The 17,079-nt window shown below is 40.7% G+C and overlaps 1 protein-coding gene across 7 annotated transcripts in view; it reads left to right on the forward strand.

Moving 5' to 3' along the window:
- The window catches only part of CA5B (carbonic anhydrase 5B), a 110,117-nt gene extending 97,190 nt beyond the window's left edge, over window positions 1–12,927 (forward strand). For 6 of the 7 annotated variants that reach the window (XM_054544353.2, XM_063721193.1, XM_063721195.1 and 3 more), the window contains 4 exons: window positions 1,605–1,700; window positions 2,549–2,611; window positions 4,007–4,162; window positions 9,760–10,010. In XM_054544353.2, the coding sequence (XP_054400328.1) occupies window positions 1,605–1,700; window positions 2,549–2,611; window positions 4,007–4,162; window positions 9,760–9,939 (495 nt within the window). In that variant the 3' untranslated portion in view covers window positions 9,940–10,010. Of the gene's footprint in view, window positions 1–1,604; window positions 1,701–2,548; window positions 2,612–4,006; window positions 4,163–9,759 lie in introns of all 7 variants that reach the window. The other variant, XM_002831414.6, reaches the window with a different exon arrangement.
- The last annotated feature ends 4,152 nt before the right edge of the window (window positions 12,928–17,079 follow it).

The following is a 17,079-nucleotide window of genomic DNA, read 5'->3' on the forward strand; positions in this document are numbered from 1 at the left end:
ACATTATCAGAATCAGGTGATTCCTATAAATGCTAAATAGCTTTCTCAGGCAGTTTTGATCATTCTCAGCTAAGACATGTAAAAATGTTAACTTCTCTCATCTCAAATAATATAGTTGAAATGAACCTTAAGATCCTGAAACTGAATTCTTCTGGAATTCGAAGGTGGACTCAAATAGTAGCCCAAAGTAATAACCCAGGGAACATTGTGGAGCCACAGGTCGAATTAATGCAAGTTTGCGGTGGTGGGAGCCTAAATGAAGGCTGTGGCAATAGAAATAGAGAAAAAGGGCAAGATTTATCAAGCATTTCTGAAATTAAAGCAACAGGACTTGAAGGTAGGGTTCTCTTCAGGATAGGAGAAGGCAAAGTTAACCATGACTTTGTGGTGTCTCACTTGGGAGGCTGGGTGATAATGCACTCATAACTGATGAATGAGGAATGATTTGTAGGGAAATAAAGGGAGATTTTAGGGAAATAGAATTTCTTCTTACAACTTTTTTCCTAATTCAATTGTAAATGTTATGTAAAAAATAAAAGCCCATTTAAAAATTTATTTTATATTTGTTTCATTTTATTTTGCTTTGTGAGACAGGGTCTCACTCTGTCACCCAGGCTGGAGTGCAGTGGCACAATCACGGTTCACTGCAGCCTCGACCTTAAGCAATCCTCCTACCTCAGACAACAGGCGCACATCACTATGCCCTGCTAATTTTTTTTTTTTTTTTTTTGAGACAGAGTTTCGCTCTGTCGCCCAGGCTGGAGTGCAGTGGCGTGATCTTGGCTCACTGCAAGCTCCGCCTCCCGGGTTCACACCATTCTCCTGCCTCAGCCTCCCAAGTAGCTGGGACTACAAGCGCCCACCACTGCGCCCAGCTAATTTTTTGTATTTTTAGTAGAGATGGAGTTTCACCGTGTTAGCCAGGATGGTCTCGATCTCCTGACCTCGTGATCCACCCGCCTCGGCCTCGCAAAGTGCTGGGATTACAGGCGTGAGCCACCACGCCCGGCCTGCCCTGCTAATTTTTAAATTTTTTTGTAGAGACAAGGTCTCACTATGTCGTCCAGGCTGGTCTCATACTCCTGGGTTCAAGTGATTCTCCCACCTTGGCCTCCCAAAATGCTGAGATTACAGGTGTGAACCACCATACCCAGCCTAAAAGCACATTTTAAATGGTTATTCCTTGAAGAAGAAATTTGTCTTTAACTCCTGCATAATTTCCATATGGAGGATCTATTTCTCTCAATATAAACATCTTCTCTCCTGTAGATGCAAGTGGATTTTGAATATTGGTATTTCATTCAAATCAAGATGGGACTGGACAAATGTTGATTGCTCACTGAAGTGTCACTTTGTTATATGAATTTTCTATTTTTCTCCCCAAATCCTTTATTCTAAAATAATATTAATTGCTGCTCTTGCCTAAATTTCTCCCTGATCTTTGTTTCTATCTCATTTTGCACCATGTTGTCATGTGGTTTTCTTAGTGGCTTTACTTTGGGTGGGGAAACATGTTTAAATGTCATAGATTGACTGAGGCTGTAGGTTTATTCTGGAGAGATTCTGTGTAGTCATGTGTTAACCCTCTTTTCATGGTGTTTCAGCTGCACTTAGTGCATTGGAACGCAGTAAAATTTGAAAACTTTGAGGATGCAGCACTGGAAGAAAATGGTTTGGCTGTGATAGGAGTATTTTTAAAGGTAAAAAATCTCACCAACTTTAAATGATATGTTGTATTCTAGAATGAAAAGATAGAACTTTATAATATTGTTATTTACTTTAAGAATGTTGGGATCCATACATTGGTAAGATAAATAGTGCTTGAAATACAGGATTGTTAAGAATATATTTTAGGGCCAGGCATGGTGGCTCATGCCTATAATCCCAGCACTTTGGGAGGCCGAGGCAGGCAGATCACTTGAGGTCAGGAGTTCGAGACCAGCCTGGCTTCCATGGGGAAACCCTATTTCTACTAAAAATACAAAAATCAGCCAGGCATAATGGTGTGCACCTGTAATCCTAGCTACTCAGGAGGCTGAGGCAGGAGGATCGCTTGCTTGAGCCTGGGAGGTGGAGGCTGCAGTAAGCCAAGATTGTGCCACTGCACTCCGGCCTGTGCGACAGAGCGAGACTCCATCCCCCCCACCACCAAAAAAAAGAATATATTTTAAACGATATAAAAATGCACAGCCCAATAGAGTGGTCACAAGCCACATGTGGCAATTGAGCACTTGAAATGTGTCTACTGCAGTTGTGGAACCATTTTTCATTTTATTTAATTTTAATTTCAATTTAAGAACTTAAATGAAGCAGAGGGCACCTTTCACTGCAGGCACGCTGACCTTGTCAGCAAACAGCCTGCTGATTTGTTCTCTAATTTAATTCAGTAATGTTTATAAAATTATAAATTACAAGTTTAAGTGTAATTTCAGTCATGCAGTTTGTTTTTATGTAATCACCAGGTAGTTAATTTTAATTCACATTCTGTTACAGTTTCTACAGTGAGATGTCCATTGTTTGTAATATTTTCTTACTTGTTGTTCTTTAGCTAGGCAAACATCATAAAGAGCTACAGAAATTAGTGGATACTTTGCCGTCAATTAAGCATAAGGTACTATTTGTTTTCCTTAATTACTTGAAATATACTTTTATGTTTCAATCTCAGAGCGGAGACATTACCAAGGCACTTTGAATTGGGAAGTTTAATTAGGTGAACTGTATTCAGCCTTAGAAGAAAACTTGCCATTTATGATTCCAGGGGACAGAAGTCATGATTCTTCGGGTAGACAGTGAGCTTTCTGGTTTTGCTGCGGTGCCACTGAGGACTTGGGGACTCGGGAACATATTGCTGTCCCCTCCTCTGTTCCTGACACCGGCTCTTTCTAAGTCCTTGTGAACGCACCCAGAGCAGCCTTCTTTTCTGTAGCTGCCATCCCACAGGCAGGGAGCAGAGAGCAGTTCTACAGAAACTTGCCTTGTCCAGCTAGAAAGAACAGTAATCCACATCCTTCAGGTCGGATGCCTTTGTCCAGTCCCCCAGTATTAATTCTTCAATATTCAGAATCTCAAAGGGCTGCTCTCTGGAGGCCCATATATTCTCTCCTTCTCCCTCTCATCCCCCACTGTATCCCTCTGGTCCCCACCTCTTTCCCTCTCCGTTCCTCTCTGGAAGCCCACATATTATCTCCCCCCATCCCCCACTCTGTCCTTCTGATCCCTACCTCTTTCCCTCTCCTCTCATCTCCATTTTCCTCTTTTTCCCTCTCTTTCCTTTTAGTCCAGGTTTCTGGCTCCTCCTGAGCTGCATTTCTTCTTAAAAGGACAATTCTCAGTTAGCCTCTCGAAAATGCAAAGCCTCCAGCCTGGCGCAGTGGCTCACGCCTGTGATCACAGCACTTTGGGAGGCTGAGGCAGGTGGATCACGAGGTCAGGAGATCGAGACCGTCCTGGCTAACATAGTGAAACCCCGTCTCTACTAAAAAATACAAAAAATTAGCCGGGCATGGTGGCGGGCGCCTATAGTCCCAGCTACTTGGGAGGCTGAGGCAGGAGAATGGCATGAACCCGGGAGGCGGAGCTTGCAGTGAGCCAAGACTGCACCACTGCACTCTAGCCTGGGCGGCAGAGTGAGACTCCGTCTCAAAAAAAAAAAAGAAAGAAAAGAAAATGCAAAGCCTCTTTCTTTATGCACTGGCCACTGTCTAAAACCTCTCAACAAAACTCAGAGGAGACTACCTGCTGGAACCTCACTAGAATTGAGAGATCAAATGGTTTTGTCTGCTTTCCCTCTGGGGAATATAAAAAATACACAGTTAATTCCAGAAACAAAGCCGGGCATGATACCATCCTAAGCAGCGATTCTTCAGGAAGCTGCCCAGAAAGGCCTGGAGCTCCTCTGGACCACTGCTGATCTCCAGATACTCCCTGAGAACCATTGCCTCGTTGTCCGATTCCTGAGTGGTTTTCACCACTAAATAATGACTCAATTATCTCTTCTCTTGGCCAGGACGCCCTTGTGGAATTTGGGTCATTTGACCCTTCCTGCCTGATGCCTACCTGCCCAGATTACTGGACCTACTCAGGGTCTCTGACTACCCCACCCCTCTCCGAGTCTGTCACCTGGATCATTAAGAAGCAACCAGTAGAGGTTGATCATGATCAGGTATGTTCTCTCCATAATTTCAATCTAAGGAAATCCTTGTCTGCCCATGTAAAACAAGGCTGGGCTCAGACTGTGGCATCAGTTTTAACATCTTGTAATGCTTATACATTTTTATTGAAGTGTACCAACGTCTTATCTCAGTTTGGACGTGAATTTGGGGATGTTTCAAATTAACTAGAGAGAAGAGTTAAAATACAGAAGAACATAAGTTTTTTACATCTATATTTGACAATTACATATGTCTTCTTGTGCCTTGGGTATTTTATATATAAATATTAAACTCTATACAAAATCAAGACCCTTTTAAAGGGAAGAATGAAGACTGGAAATGAATGTGTTCAAAACTCTTTAAAATCCTTAAGGGAATTCTGCTATAGAATCTCAGGATAAATACAGAATTCAACAATGTTTGTCCAGAAACTTTAATGTAAGTCCATTTTTTGAACTTGGGATCGATTTTTCCCTTAGAAACTAAGTCTAAGTAGTAGCTACTATGCAAACACTCAAAATCCTGTATAATGTATAATATAAACTATAATAATATTTACTCATACTTGTTTTATGGGATTTTTATTGATTATAAAGCATTTTCATAAGAAAAAAAGCGTCCAAATTCTTTTTATGAAGCCAGCATAACTGATACCAACACTCACCAAAGATTGGACCCTCCTCTGAAGAACATAAAAGAAAAAAAAGCTAAAAAGAAAATATTAGAAACAGAATCCAGCAGTACATCAGAAGAAATATACACTTTGTCCAAGTAGCTTTTACTCCAGTAATACAAGTATGGTTCATGTTAAGAATGATATTAATATAATTCATTCTATCAGTGGATCTAAATAGAAAAATCATATTATCATTTCCAGGGAAGTTAAAAAGACATTTGTAAAAATCACCATTCAGTTTTTGAAAATTTTTAATAAAACAGAGCTGAATAGAGACTTCCCTATCTTGATAAAAGAGATTGATCTCTGTTCAAAAGCAAATAGTAGGTTTTGAATGGAAAGGATTGTTACCATATTAAGTTTTATATTAAATTACATTCTGGAAGTAGCCAGTACAGTTAGACTGGAAAATAAAAAATAAATTAGAGAAACAATAAAAAACGACTACAAAAATCAGAGATAATTTGGTAATCAGTGGAATACAATATTAATTTCTAGAAATCAATACATTTGACATATATAAATCACAATCAGCTAAAAGATATGATATAAAGATATAATGTAAGAAAGGCTCCTATTTATAATGGAAACAAAAATATAAAATACTTTGGAATAATTTTAACAAGGAAAGCTAATAAGAAAACTTAAAATGTTCCTGGAGGATACAAAAGAAGGCTTGAATTAATAAAGTTAACACATTATAGGATCAAAAGACATAAAAACACCTTTTTTTGTCATAAATGACAACCTAAGTTGTCGTTCTCCATGAATTATTTATTTACCATAAATTTATGTATTCCCAATAAATATGCCAATAGGATTTTTAAATCGATATGCTATTTCTAAACTCATGAGTAAAGACAAACACATAAATAGCCAGGGAAAATTCTAGAAAAATACGGGATAATTAGACTCACAAAGTTATAAAGCCTCAATAATTAAATAGCATGTTACTGGCACATGGATAAAGAGATCAATCAAGGGAAGTATATTAGCATTCTCCAGAGAAACAGAACCAATAGGATATATATTGTATTAGTCCATTTTCACACTCCTATAAAGAACTACCTGAAACTGGGTAATTTATGAAGAAAGGTTTAATTGACTCATAGTTCCACAGGCTTAACAGGAAGCATGACTGGGAGGCCTCGAGAAACTTTAAATCATGGCAGAAGGCAAAAGGGAAGCAAGGACCTTCTTCACATGGCGGCAGGAGAGAGAGAGAGAGATGGGGGAAGTGCCACACACTTTTAAACCATCAGATTTCATGAGAACTCTTTCACTATCACGAGAACAGTAAGGAGGAAATCCACCCCCATGATCCCCTCCCCTGACACAGGGGGATTACAATTCGACGTGAGATTTGGTTAGGGACACAGGGCCAAACCATACCAGATATAGATAAAGACAAAGTTAGATAAATAACCCTATAAAGGTTAAATAACCTTAACTCTATAACCCTATAAAGATAAATAAAAAGATAGATAAAGATAAAGTTGTATCATAAGGTATTGGCTATGTGATTATGGAGACTAAGAAGTCTTACAATCTGCCATCTGCAAGCTGGAGACCCAGGAAAGACAGTGGTGTAGTTCAAAGGCCTGAGAGCTGGAGAGCTGATAATGTAGATTTCTATCTTGGTCTGAAAGCCTGCGAACCAGGAGCTCCGAAGAAAGGAGACGATTGATGTTCAGCTCAAGCAATCAGAGCAAATTCAGCCTTCCTCTGCCTTTTTGTTCTATTCAGACCCTGTTTATTGGATGATTCCCATCTACTTTGGGGAGAGCCATTCACTTTACTCAGTCTACCAATTCGAATCCTAATCTCCTCCAGAAACACCTTCATAGACATACATGGACATACATAGACATACATAGACATACGTTAACCTGTCTGTGCATCCCATGACCCAATCAAGTTGACACATAAAATTAACCATCACAGGAAGAAAATAATAATTTCAGAAATACATCCAAATACATATGAGAATTTATTTTATGATAAATATAGCATCTCAACTCAGTAGGCAGGAAAGATAGAGTATTCGGTATTCGGTAAATGCTGTTGAGGAATAATTGAGCAGGCATTTGGGGGAAAAAATTGGATCCATCATTCAGACCTTACACAGGAATACATTCCAGATATATTACATGTAAAAACTACCACCATGAAAGTACTAGGATAAGCATAAGAAAATCCTTTAATGCCTGCAAATGTATAGGCTTTGTGGCCTATACATTTAGTCTGTTTCTATTCTTTGGATTAAAAAATTGACACATTTCCTCGACTTATATTCCTTCTAGAAAAACAAATGGACATAACATTGAAAAACAAATAAAGCAAATACATCAGAGGGTCAGTGGCCCATGTGAGGACTTTGTAAATACAATTTCAACAAAATTTTAAAATTTATTTTTCAATTATATAATTTAAAATTTTATTTTCTGGTCTAACTGTACTGGCTACTTCTAGAATGTAATTTAATATAAAACTTATGGTAACATCGAAAATTTAGTAAGGAAAACAGTGCTACCTGTCATCTATAATATTATCCTAGTTGCCTATAATTTTACCACTGTCATTGTTTGGGGAAATCCTTCTGGTCTCTTGTCTATCCAGATGCACATAAGTCCTTCTGGTCTTTTATCTATATAAATATACACAATTTTTATATGAAAATGGAATCATTCTGTACATACCATTTTGCTGCTCTTTTCACTCAGTGATGCTTGGAACATTTTTTTTTTTTTTTTTTAAGATGGTCTCTAGCTGTCGCCTGGGCTGGAGTGCAGTGGCATGATCTCGGCTCACTGCAACCTCTGCCTTGCGGGTTCAAGCAATTCTCCTGCCTCAGCCTCCCAAGTAACTGGGATTACAGGCACCCGCCACCATGCCTGGCTAATTTTTTGTATTTTTAGTAGAGATGGGGTTTCACTGTGTTGGCCAGGCTGGTCTCGAACTCCTGACCTCGTGATCCACCCGCCTCGGCCTCCCAAAGTGCTGGGATTACAAGTGTGAGCCACCCCACCCAGCTGCATGGAACATTTTATAGATAATGAACATATTCAGTATTATTTTTAAGGACTATATACTAGTTCATTTCATAGATCAGATGTCATTTATCTTTGAAACTTAGACTATTTCTAATCTTCTGCAATTAGCTGAATAAGAAGACACATTAACTACTTATACAGCTTTCTAATTAGTGAGGGCTTTTGTGTAATTTGCATGTACAGCCGCTGTGTGATACGTTCATTGCTTGCTTTCAGTCCTAGTTCTGCCTCTTCAGCTCTATTTGCCCTGAAGTCTTTGTTGCAAATGACTCTTCGCTTGCTTGTCTGCTGTGCCCCAGGCTGTCTTCTCAGTTGTTACAATGAGGCAGATTGAATGAGGGGAAATGTGAATGGATTTTCCTGCTGGCCTGAAGTAAAGTATTTCCTTTTTTTTTTTTTTTTTTTTTTTTGACATGGAGTTTCACTCTCGTTGCCCAGGTGAGAGTCCAGTGGCGCGATCTTGGCTCACTGCAACCTCCACCTCCTGGGCTCAGTAGCTGGGATTACAGGCATGTGCCACCATGTCCAGCTAATTTTGTAATTTTAGTAGAGACAGGGTTTCACCATGTTGGTCAGGCTGGTCTCGAACTTCTGACCTCAGGTGATCCACCTGCCTCGGCCTCCCAAAGTGCTGGGATTACAAATGTAGGCCACCATGCCCGGCCTAAGTAAAGTATTTCATAACACAATTGGGTCTGAAACCAAGGGGCTACTGGTTGATACTGCAGCCACATCAGAGAACAAGCCGTTGATATTCTGGGTTGCTCCTTTTGCATTGAGTTGTATTGTCTAATATTGTAACCACTGGACACATGTAACCATTTACATTTAAATATAAATACATTAAAAGTAAAATTCAGTTCCTCAGTTACACTGGCCACGTTTCAAGTGCCCAGTAGCCACATGTGGCTTGTGACTACTGTAATGGACCGTGCAGAGGACATTTCCGTCATTGCAGAAAGTTCTATTGGACAGCACCAGCATAGAGCATCCTGTCTCCAGTTAAGACACCTACATGCAGCCCTGTGTGGTAGCTCACACCTGTAATCCCAGCACTTTGGGAGACCTAGTTGGGAGGATCACTTGAGGCCAGGAGTTCAAGACCAGCCTGGACTGAACATAGCAAGACCCTGTCTCTACAGAAAATTAAAAAATTAGCTGGGTGTGGCAGCATGTGCCTATAATCCCAGCTACTTGGGAGGCTGAGGTGGGAGATCACCTGAGTCCCAGAGGTTGAGCCTGCAGTGAATCATGATCACACCACTGCATTCTAGCCTGGGTGGGTGACAGAGTAAGACTTTGTCTTAAAAAAAAAAAAAAAAAAAAAAAAAGAAAGAAAGAAAAGGAAAAAAAAAAAAGACATTTATATGCATGGCTTTGCCCACAATACCCAGGTGGAGTGAGCAATCAGTAATACTTATTTTATGTTCATGATTCAGTTAAATTGTTTTATAAACCCACTTTTTTTGGTGTTGTTAGTATATGCATCAGGCCTTTCCTTTCTCATTCTGTAAGCTGGCTGTTTTGCTCATTTAAAGAGGAAGTTCTTGAGAATGAAAGAGATGAATTAACTCATCCTTGGTAAATGGATAATATGTGGGGACAGGGCCTTTGCCCCCAGTCTTTGGATCCCAAGTGCCCTCTTGGTTTCACCACCTCTTGCTGCTCTCCTCCCCACAGGACCACCATCAGGATCACCACCACCACTAGGCATTTTATTCCCTGTCAAGTGGTGAAGGCATTCTTACCCAGAAATAACTTCTCCTTCTGTATCTAATTTGCAACGAATGCTCAGAATTGTAAAACTGAAAGTAATTTATTCACGAGGTAAAGCGAGTTTTCTATTGAAATTATTTATGCTTTCTGGTTCTATTTCTAGCTTGAGCAATTTCGGACCCTGCTTTTCACTTCCGAAGGGGAGAAAGAGAAAAGAATGGTGGACAACTTCCGCCCCCTTCAGCCACTGATGAATCGCACTGTTCGTTCATCCTTCCGGCATGATTATGTGCTGAATGTACAAGCGAAACCCAAGCCGGCGACCAGCCAAGCAACCCCCTAAAACATTCATATCTAGGCATTATTTTGCTTTTGCTTTAATATATACTAGCTTACTAAAAATTGTTAACTAGACTATTCTAAGTGCCTGCATTTGATATTTACAGATGTGCATTTCTTAGCATGAGAGTGCTTCATCAGTCTTTGAGGAAGGCTATTCGGTACCAGCAAGAGACACAAGTTTCTCTTACAGATACCTGTTGGTAATTGTAATGCCTTTTTTTTTTCTTTAAGAGACTAGGTCTTGCTCTGTTGCCCAGGCTAGAGTGCAGTGGCCCAATGATAGCTCACTGCAGCCTTGAACTCCTAGGTTCAAGCAGTCCTCCTGCCTTAGCCTCTGGAGTAGCTGGGGCTACAGGTGCTGGCCGCCTGGCCCAGCTTGTAATATCTTTTTATGTCTGACATTTTTGAGCTATCTTTTTATGTTTATCCATTAGTGGTTCTATAGCACTATACGTAGGGATGATAATCAAAATTTTTAACATGTGGTAAGGCACAGACACTGACCAGAACTCAGGCCTTGCAGAAACAGCCTATGGGCCCAGACTGGTACTTCGTGGCTGAATATTGGCCATGGTTTTAGATGTATTTTATTTTATAACATGAATGTGTATTCTTTCATAAGGGCTTATCAATCAGTACATTTGCCCCAGTGTTTAGTTGTTACAAGGACATGATACGCTTACTTACTATCAGTTTATGATGTAGAAAATATATTTTGTAATTATAAGAAAACAAGACTTTTCCTATACCCAGAAATCCCTTTGCATTTCCGAAGATCAGATATTTTACTTAAAGGTCTGATCATATAGGAAATATATGCAGAACATTTTAAAGAAAATGCCTGACCGGGCGCAGTGGCTCACACCTGTAATCCCAGCACTTTGGGAGGCTGAGGCGGGTAGTTCACTTGAGGTCAGGAGTTTGAGACCAGCCTGGCCAACATGATGAAACCCTGTCACTACTACAAATAAAAAATTAGCCAGGCATGGTGGTGAGCACCTGTAATGCCAGCTACTCGGGAAGCTGAGGCTGGAGAATCGCTTGAACCCAGGAGGCGGTGGTTGCAGTGAGCCAAGATCACACCACTGCACTCCAGCCTGGGCAACAGAGTGAGACTCTGTGTCTAATAAAAAAAAAAAAAAGGTAAAGAAAAGAAAAAATGCTTAAAGTGCCTAGAACTTAGAATTCTTTCATTGTACATTTCCAGAAATTTTTTTTTTTTTTTTTTTTTTTTTTTTTTTTTTTTTTGAGATGGAGTCTCGCTCTGTCCCCCAGGCTGGAGTGCAGTGGCACTATCTTGGCTCACTGCAACCTCTGCCTCCCAGGTTTAAGCGCTTCTCCTGCCTCAGCTTCCTGAGTAGCTGGGACTACAGGCGCATGCCACCATGCCCAGCTAATTTTTGTATTTTTAGTAGAGATGGGGTTTCACTATGTTGGCCAGGCTGGTCTTGAACTCCTGACCTCAGGTGATCCACCCGCCTTGGCCTCCCAAAGTGCTGGGATGACAGGCATGAGCCACTGTGCCCGGCCTTCCAGAAATATTTTTCAAAGGACTAGTAATCTAATAGCCTATAGTTTATAATATTATTTTGTATTATTTGCACACTGTTACATAGTATATAATGATAATGTTTTCTACAGTGAAAGAGCTATCCTGTCTTCCCTTTACAACTGACTGAACTTTATTTACTCATTAGTCAAGGTTCTTTGCAAGGCAGGTGATTAACTTAAATATCTCAGTTTATACAGTGGTTTAAAAGACTTTTGTTATGGTAATAGGGAGAGAAACTTGTCAGATAGGCTAAAATCTAGATAATTCTACATATTCTGAGGAATTCATGCTCCTGTGGCTCTTGCTTATAAATATCTTGGAATGTTTCCGAATGCCTCTAAGCCTATGTTCAGACTCAGTGTTGCATCAATGACTGGTAGTATTTATTTCATGAATATGTTTGTCATCTGGTCTGCAAGATAGGGTTGGATGAATATACTTAACACTACTGAACTATATACTTAAAGATGGTTAGGAAGGAAACGGGACTACATCAAACTTAAAAATGTCTGTGTGTCAAAGGAAGCAATCAACAAAGTGAAAAGGCAAGCTCTAGAATGAGAGAAAATAATTGCAAATCATATATCTTATAAGGAGCCCAAATCCAGAATATATGAGGAACTTCTATAACTCAACAACAAGAAAACCAAATAACTCAATTTTTTAAAAATGGGCAAAGGACTTGCACAGACATTTCTCCAAAGAAGTTATACAATTGACCAATAAGAACATGAAAATATGCTCAACATTGCTAATTATTAGGGAAATGCAAAGCAAAACCACAATGAGATATCGTCTCATGCCCATCATGATGGCCACTATCAGAAGAACAAAAAAATAACAAGTATTGGGGAGGATGCAGAGAAGTTGAAACACTTGTGCACTGTTGGTGGTAATGTAAAACGGTGCAGTCATTACGGAAAACAGTACACAGGTTTCCCAAATAACTGAAAACAGAATTACCATAAGAATTACCACCAAAGCGGGATCTCAAAGAGATATTTGTACACCCATGTTCATAGCAGCATTATTCACAATAGCCAAGAGGTTCTGGAAGCATCCCAAATGTCCATCAACAGATGAATAGATAAAGGAAATGTGGTATATACATTCAATGGAATATTATTCAGCCTTTAAAAAGAAGGAAATCCTGTCAAATGTACAATGTGGATGAACCTTGAAGGCATTATGCCAAGTGAAATAAGCCAGCCACAAAAGAACAAATGCTGTATGATTCCTCCATGTGAAGTATCCAAAGTAGTCAAAATCGTACAGTAGAAAGTAGAAAAGTGGTTGCCAAGGGTTGGGGGAAGGGGAGAGGGTGAATTTGTATTTAGTGGGTACAGAGCTTGTGTTGCAAGAATTCTAGAGATCTGTTGCAAAACAAGTGTGATTGTACTTAACACTACTGAACTGTATACATATAAGTTTGAGAAATATCTCTTTTAAAAAGGGGGAAATGTGAAGGCTTTTGCATGTATGCCCTAGGAAATGCATAGAATTCTTAGAAAGGTAAACACGGTAAAAAAAAAAAGAAGTCTTTGTTAACTTTCTGCAGTTCATCTGTTTCAAAGTATAGTTACCTTTAAAAGGGTAAACACACAAGATATGCATTTTCCAGAGCACACAGGCTTTCCTCCTAGCTGTCTTGTTTTTTATTTTTATTTTTATTTTTTTATTTTTTTGAGACAGAGTCTCGCTGTCGCCTGGGCTGAAGTGCAGTGGCGCGATCTTGGCTCAGTGCAAGCTCCGCCTCCCGGGTTCACGCCATTCTCCTGCCTCAGCCTCCCGAGTAGCTGGGACTACAGGCGCCCGCCACCACGCCCGGTTATTTTTTGTATTTTAAGTAGAGACAGGGTTTCACTGTGTTAGCCAGGATGGTCTCGATCTGACCTCGTGATCCACCCGTCTTGGCCTCCCAAAGTGCTGGGATTACAGGCATGAGCCACTGCGCCTGGCCTTCCTAGCTGTCTTGTGAAACGATAAGTCAAAACCCTACTGCAGTGAGTTTTCCAAATTGAAGGGAGAAGCAATGTACAGAATGCCTGACTTGCCCTTACATCTTATACCGGGTGTTCTGGCATGATTATTAACCACATTCTTTTTCACTTTGAACCATGTCCTGGTTTGCATGGCCAGCTTCCCTGCAGAGGTGATAGAAACTGGCTTGAGGCAGTTTCTCTCTCCATGCCTTAGTTAGATGACCCTCAAAGGGGCACAGCGGATTTCCCTGGCTACTGATACACCTTAACAAGAAGCTTGTGTTTTTTATGCCCTCAGAAGTGTTTTACTTGTACTTTACTAGACATAAAGGTGGAAAATGGGCCTAAGGTCTGTCAAAGGTCTTGGAAAAGAAGATTGTATTAAAATTGCTGTCCATCTTCATTAAATAATACTAGATCAATACAACCCTTTCTTTACGATATTAGTGGTTGGTGAAAGACTTCCTTCCTATTGTTACAGTATATGTATATGTCTGTAAAATTAATGAGATATCCTTTAACTTGTAGATTAGAAAGCGACTAAAAACTCATAGGAGATTTACTAAAGAAGCAACAATGGGAAGAAGCAGCTGATCCTCCTCAGTGCACCTTTTTCTGTTGCACAGTACAGTGCACAGTCTGCTGGCATCACCATATAGGGCAAGCCGTGACCGCCTTTCTTCTTTCCCAGGGCTACATGGTGCCAAGCAGGTTCAGTGTACACTGGTTACCAACCTGTCTGATTCCATTGTGACAGAACACACTCACACCCAATACATTACATGAAGCAGATTTATTACTTACAGACAGGAAGCAAGGGACAAAAGAGGCCCTGGCTCCATTGTGAGCCAGTCTCCCAGGGCTCAAGAAAGCTGCCCAGGGCGGGGCTGATGGAGTCTTGACTGTACGTGCCCCACTTGCACCACAGCCTGCCTTGGGTTATATACCATAGGAGCCACATAACTCATTGGGCAAAGCTTTAAAGTACATCCTCCTTCCAGGGGAGAGAGGAACACAACCTCGCTGTCTCAAACAGTTCCTCCCTAAATCAAGATGTTACATTCCCTAGGAGTGACAACAACAAGGCCAACCTGTTTCAGGCAGTTCCTCCATATCAGGATATTGCATTCCTAGTGCATTCTACAGTTATTCTTAAGAACTACAAGCAAGGAAGAAGGGAGAACTGGGTCAGTCCAAGGCCACCTGGAGAACTGTCTTGTACATGGGTTACGGTAAAGTTGGCTATTCTAAAACTAAGCATCCACCCAAAAGAAGTCTTGGAAGACGTCTTTCCCTGTTAAATTCAAATGATGGTAATTAATAGTTTGGAAGTGGAATTGGCTTTTAGAGTTACTTCCTGTAATGAAATTAACAAGCAATTCAGGCCTATTTCTGAAAATGAATTCAGGGGTTAATTGTTAAAAATAAATGTCTAAATCCTATAAAAGGAAATTTACATTCATTTCTAACTCACTAAAAAATCTATGGCTGGGTGCGGTGGCTCATGCCTGTAATCCCAGCATTTTGGGAGGCCGAGGCGGGCAGATTGCCTGAGGTCAAGAGTTTGAGAACAGCCTGGCCAATATGGTGAAACCCTGTCTCTACTAAAAAATACAAAAATTAGCCGGGTGGTTGTGGCACGCACCTGTAATCCCAGCTACGCAGGAGGCTGAGGCAGAAGAATCGCTTGAGCCCAGGAGGCGGAGGTTGCAGTGAGCCGAGATTTCTTAGAAGGAATTGTTAATTATTGTTCTGAAGTGAAAGTCTGGTCTGATTCAGAAGAAATGTTACAACAACTTAAACACTGATGCTTTCAGAATGGGCAGCAATTCTCAGCATAAATTCTGATCACAGGGACCAGCAAAATTGGTGAGTTGCATAGCTACAACATTCTGTGCCATCCAGGGCACTCTAATTTGAGGATACAACTGCCAAACCTCCAACTAGAGAGTTTAGTTTAAGATTTAGTCAAGAAGCAGAAAGGTAATGGTGACAATGTGTAGTAAACCATGATAGATGTTATAAAAGGTGGAATACTTGTACTGGAAATGCATACAGTGCCTCACCCCCTCTTGAGGGGGTCAGGAAGTTTTCACACTAATGATGATGGTGATGAGATGATGATGTAACAGCTAAAGTTTTGGAGGCATTCACTATTGCTAGGCACTGTATCAGCATATAACATGGGTTATCTTACTCAGTTTTCACAATAAAAGCGTTATGAGATGGGAACTATTATTACTATCTTGATTTTTACAAATGAGAAAACAGGAGTAGACATTAAGGAATTTACTCAAGATCACAGCCAACCGATGCACTGAGCTGGACAAGGTCAACTTGGGGGTGAAGGGCATATGTGTTGCTCCAAGTGTATCAGTATAAGAGAGATTAGGGTGAGGTTTTATGCAGAGTTTGGGCTTCAGTTGAGTAATTCTAAGGAGGGATTAGGGGAAGCAAGGCAGTTTAGTAATTGAGTATCTCAGAAACTTTAATTTGGAGGAGAACGGAACAAAGGTAGGCCAAGGAAGCTATTCAATCACTCAAAAGATAGAGGTTGTTACTCATTTTACGGCTGTAATGCATCCTTGTGAGGAACATTTTTTGCTTGGCCTTGTCCCTGGCCTTGTATGTGTACATTACAGTCTGATTATTAGTTGGGATGATTTTTAGTTTCAATCCCTACTCTCATTGCCCCAGTTTAATTCCTCAACACCTCTCATCTAGATTATTGTGATACTCTAGTTTTATCTTTTAAATCCTTTATATTGCAAAGCAGAGTGATTTACCTAAAATACAAACACAACCACAATAAGCCTCTTTTTAAAAAGCTTTCAACGGTTCACTGTTGTCTGTACAGAATGTAAACAGAGCGTCTTAACATGGCACACCAGGCTCTCCTCCTTAACCTAGCCCTCCCAGCCCATCACAACTGTATTCCTTGATACTCTCGAATTGCACTTTATTTTGTTTTGTTTTTTTGAGACGGAGTCTTGCTCTGTTGCCCAGGCTGGAGGGCAGTGGTGCCATCTCGGCTCACTACGGCCGCCACCTCCTGGGTTCAAGCAGTTCTCCTGTTTCAGCCTCCAGAGTAGCTGGGACTACAGGCACGTGCCACCACACCTGGCTAATTTTGTATTTTTAGTAGAGATGGGGTTTCACCATGTTGGCCAGGCTGACGAACTCCTGACCTCAGGTGATCCACCCGCCTAGGCCTCCCAAAGTGCTGAGATTACAGGCGTGAGCCACTGCACCCAGCCTCGAACTGCACTTTAAATTGGATAGCTGGGCGGGCGTGGTGGCTAGCGCCTGCATTCCCAGCTACTCGGGAGTCTGAGATGGAAGGATCGCTTGACCCCAGGAAGTCGAAGCTGCAGCGAGTCGTGATAGCGCCACTGCACTCCAGCCTGGGTGAAAGAGCAAGACCCTGTCTCTAATATATAAGAAATAAATAAATAAATAAATTCGACTGCCAAAATTCTTGCTGTTCCCAGCATATTCCACTTTCACCTTTCAGTGCCTTTGCTTATGCTGATCTGACTGTAACCGCATTCCCACCCTTCTCCGTCTGGGTAAAGGGCATCTTCTTTCCAAACTCAACTCCTAGCAT

Source organism: Pongo abelii, chromosome X (genome assembly GCF_028885655.2).
Source record: "Pongo abelii isolate AG06213 chromosome X, NHGRI_mPonAbe1-v2.0_pri, whole genome shotgun sequence".
NCBI lineage: Eukaryota > Metazoa > Chordata > Mammalia > Primates > Hominidae > Pongo > Pongo abelii.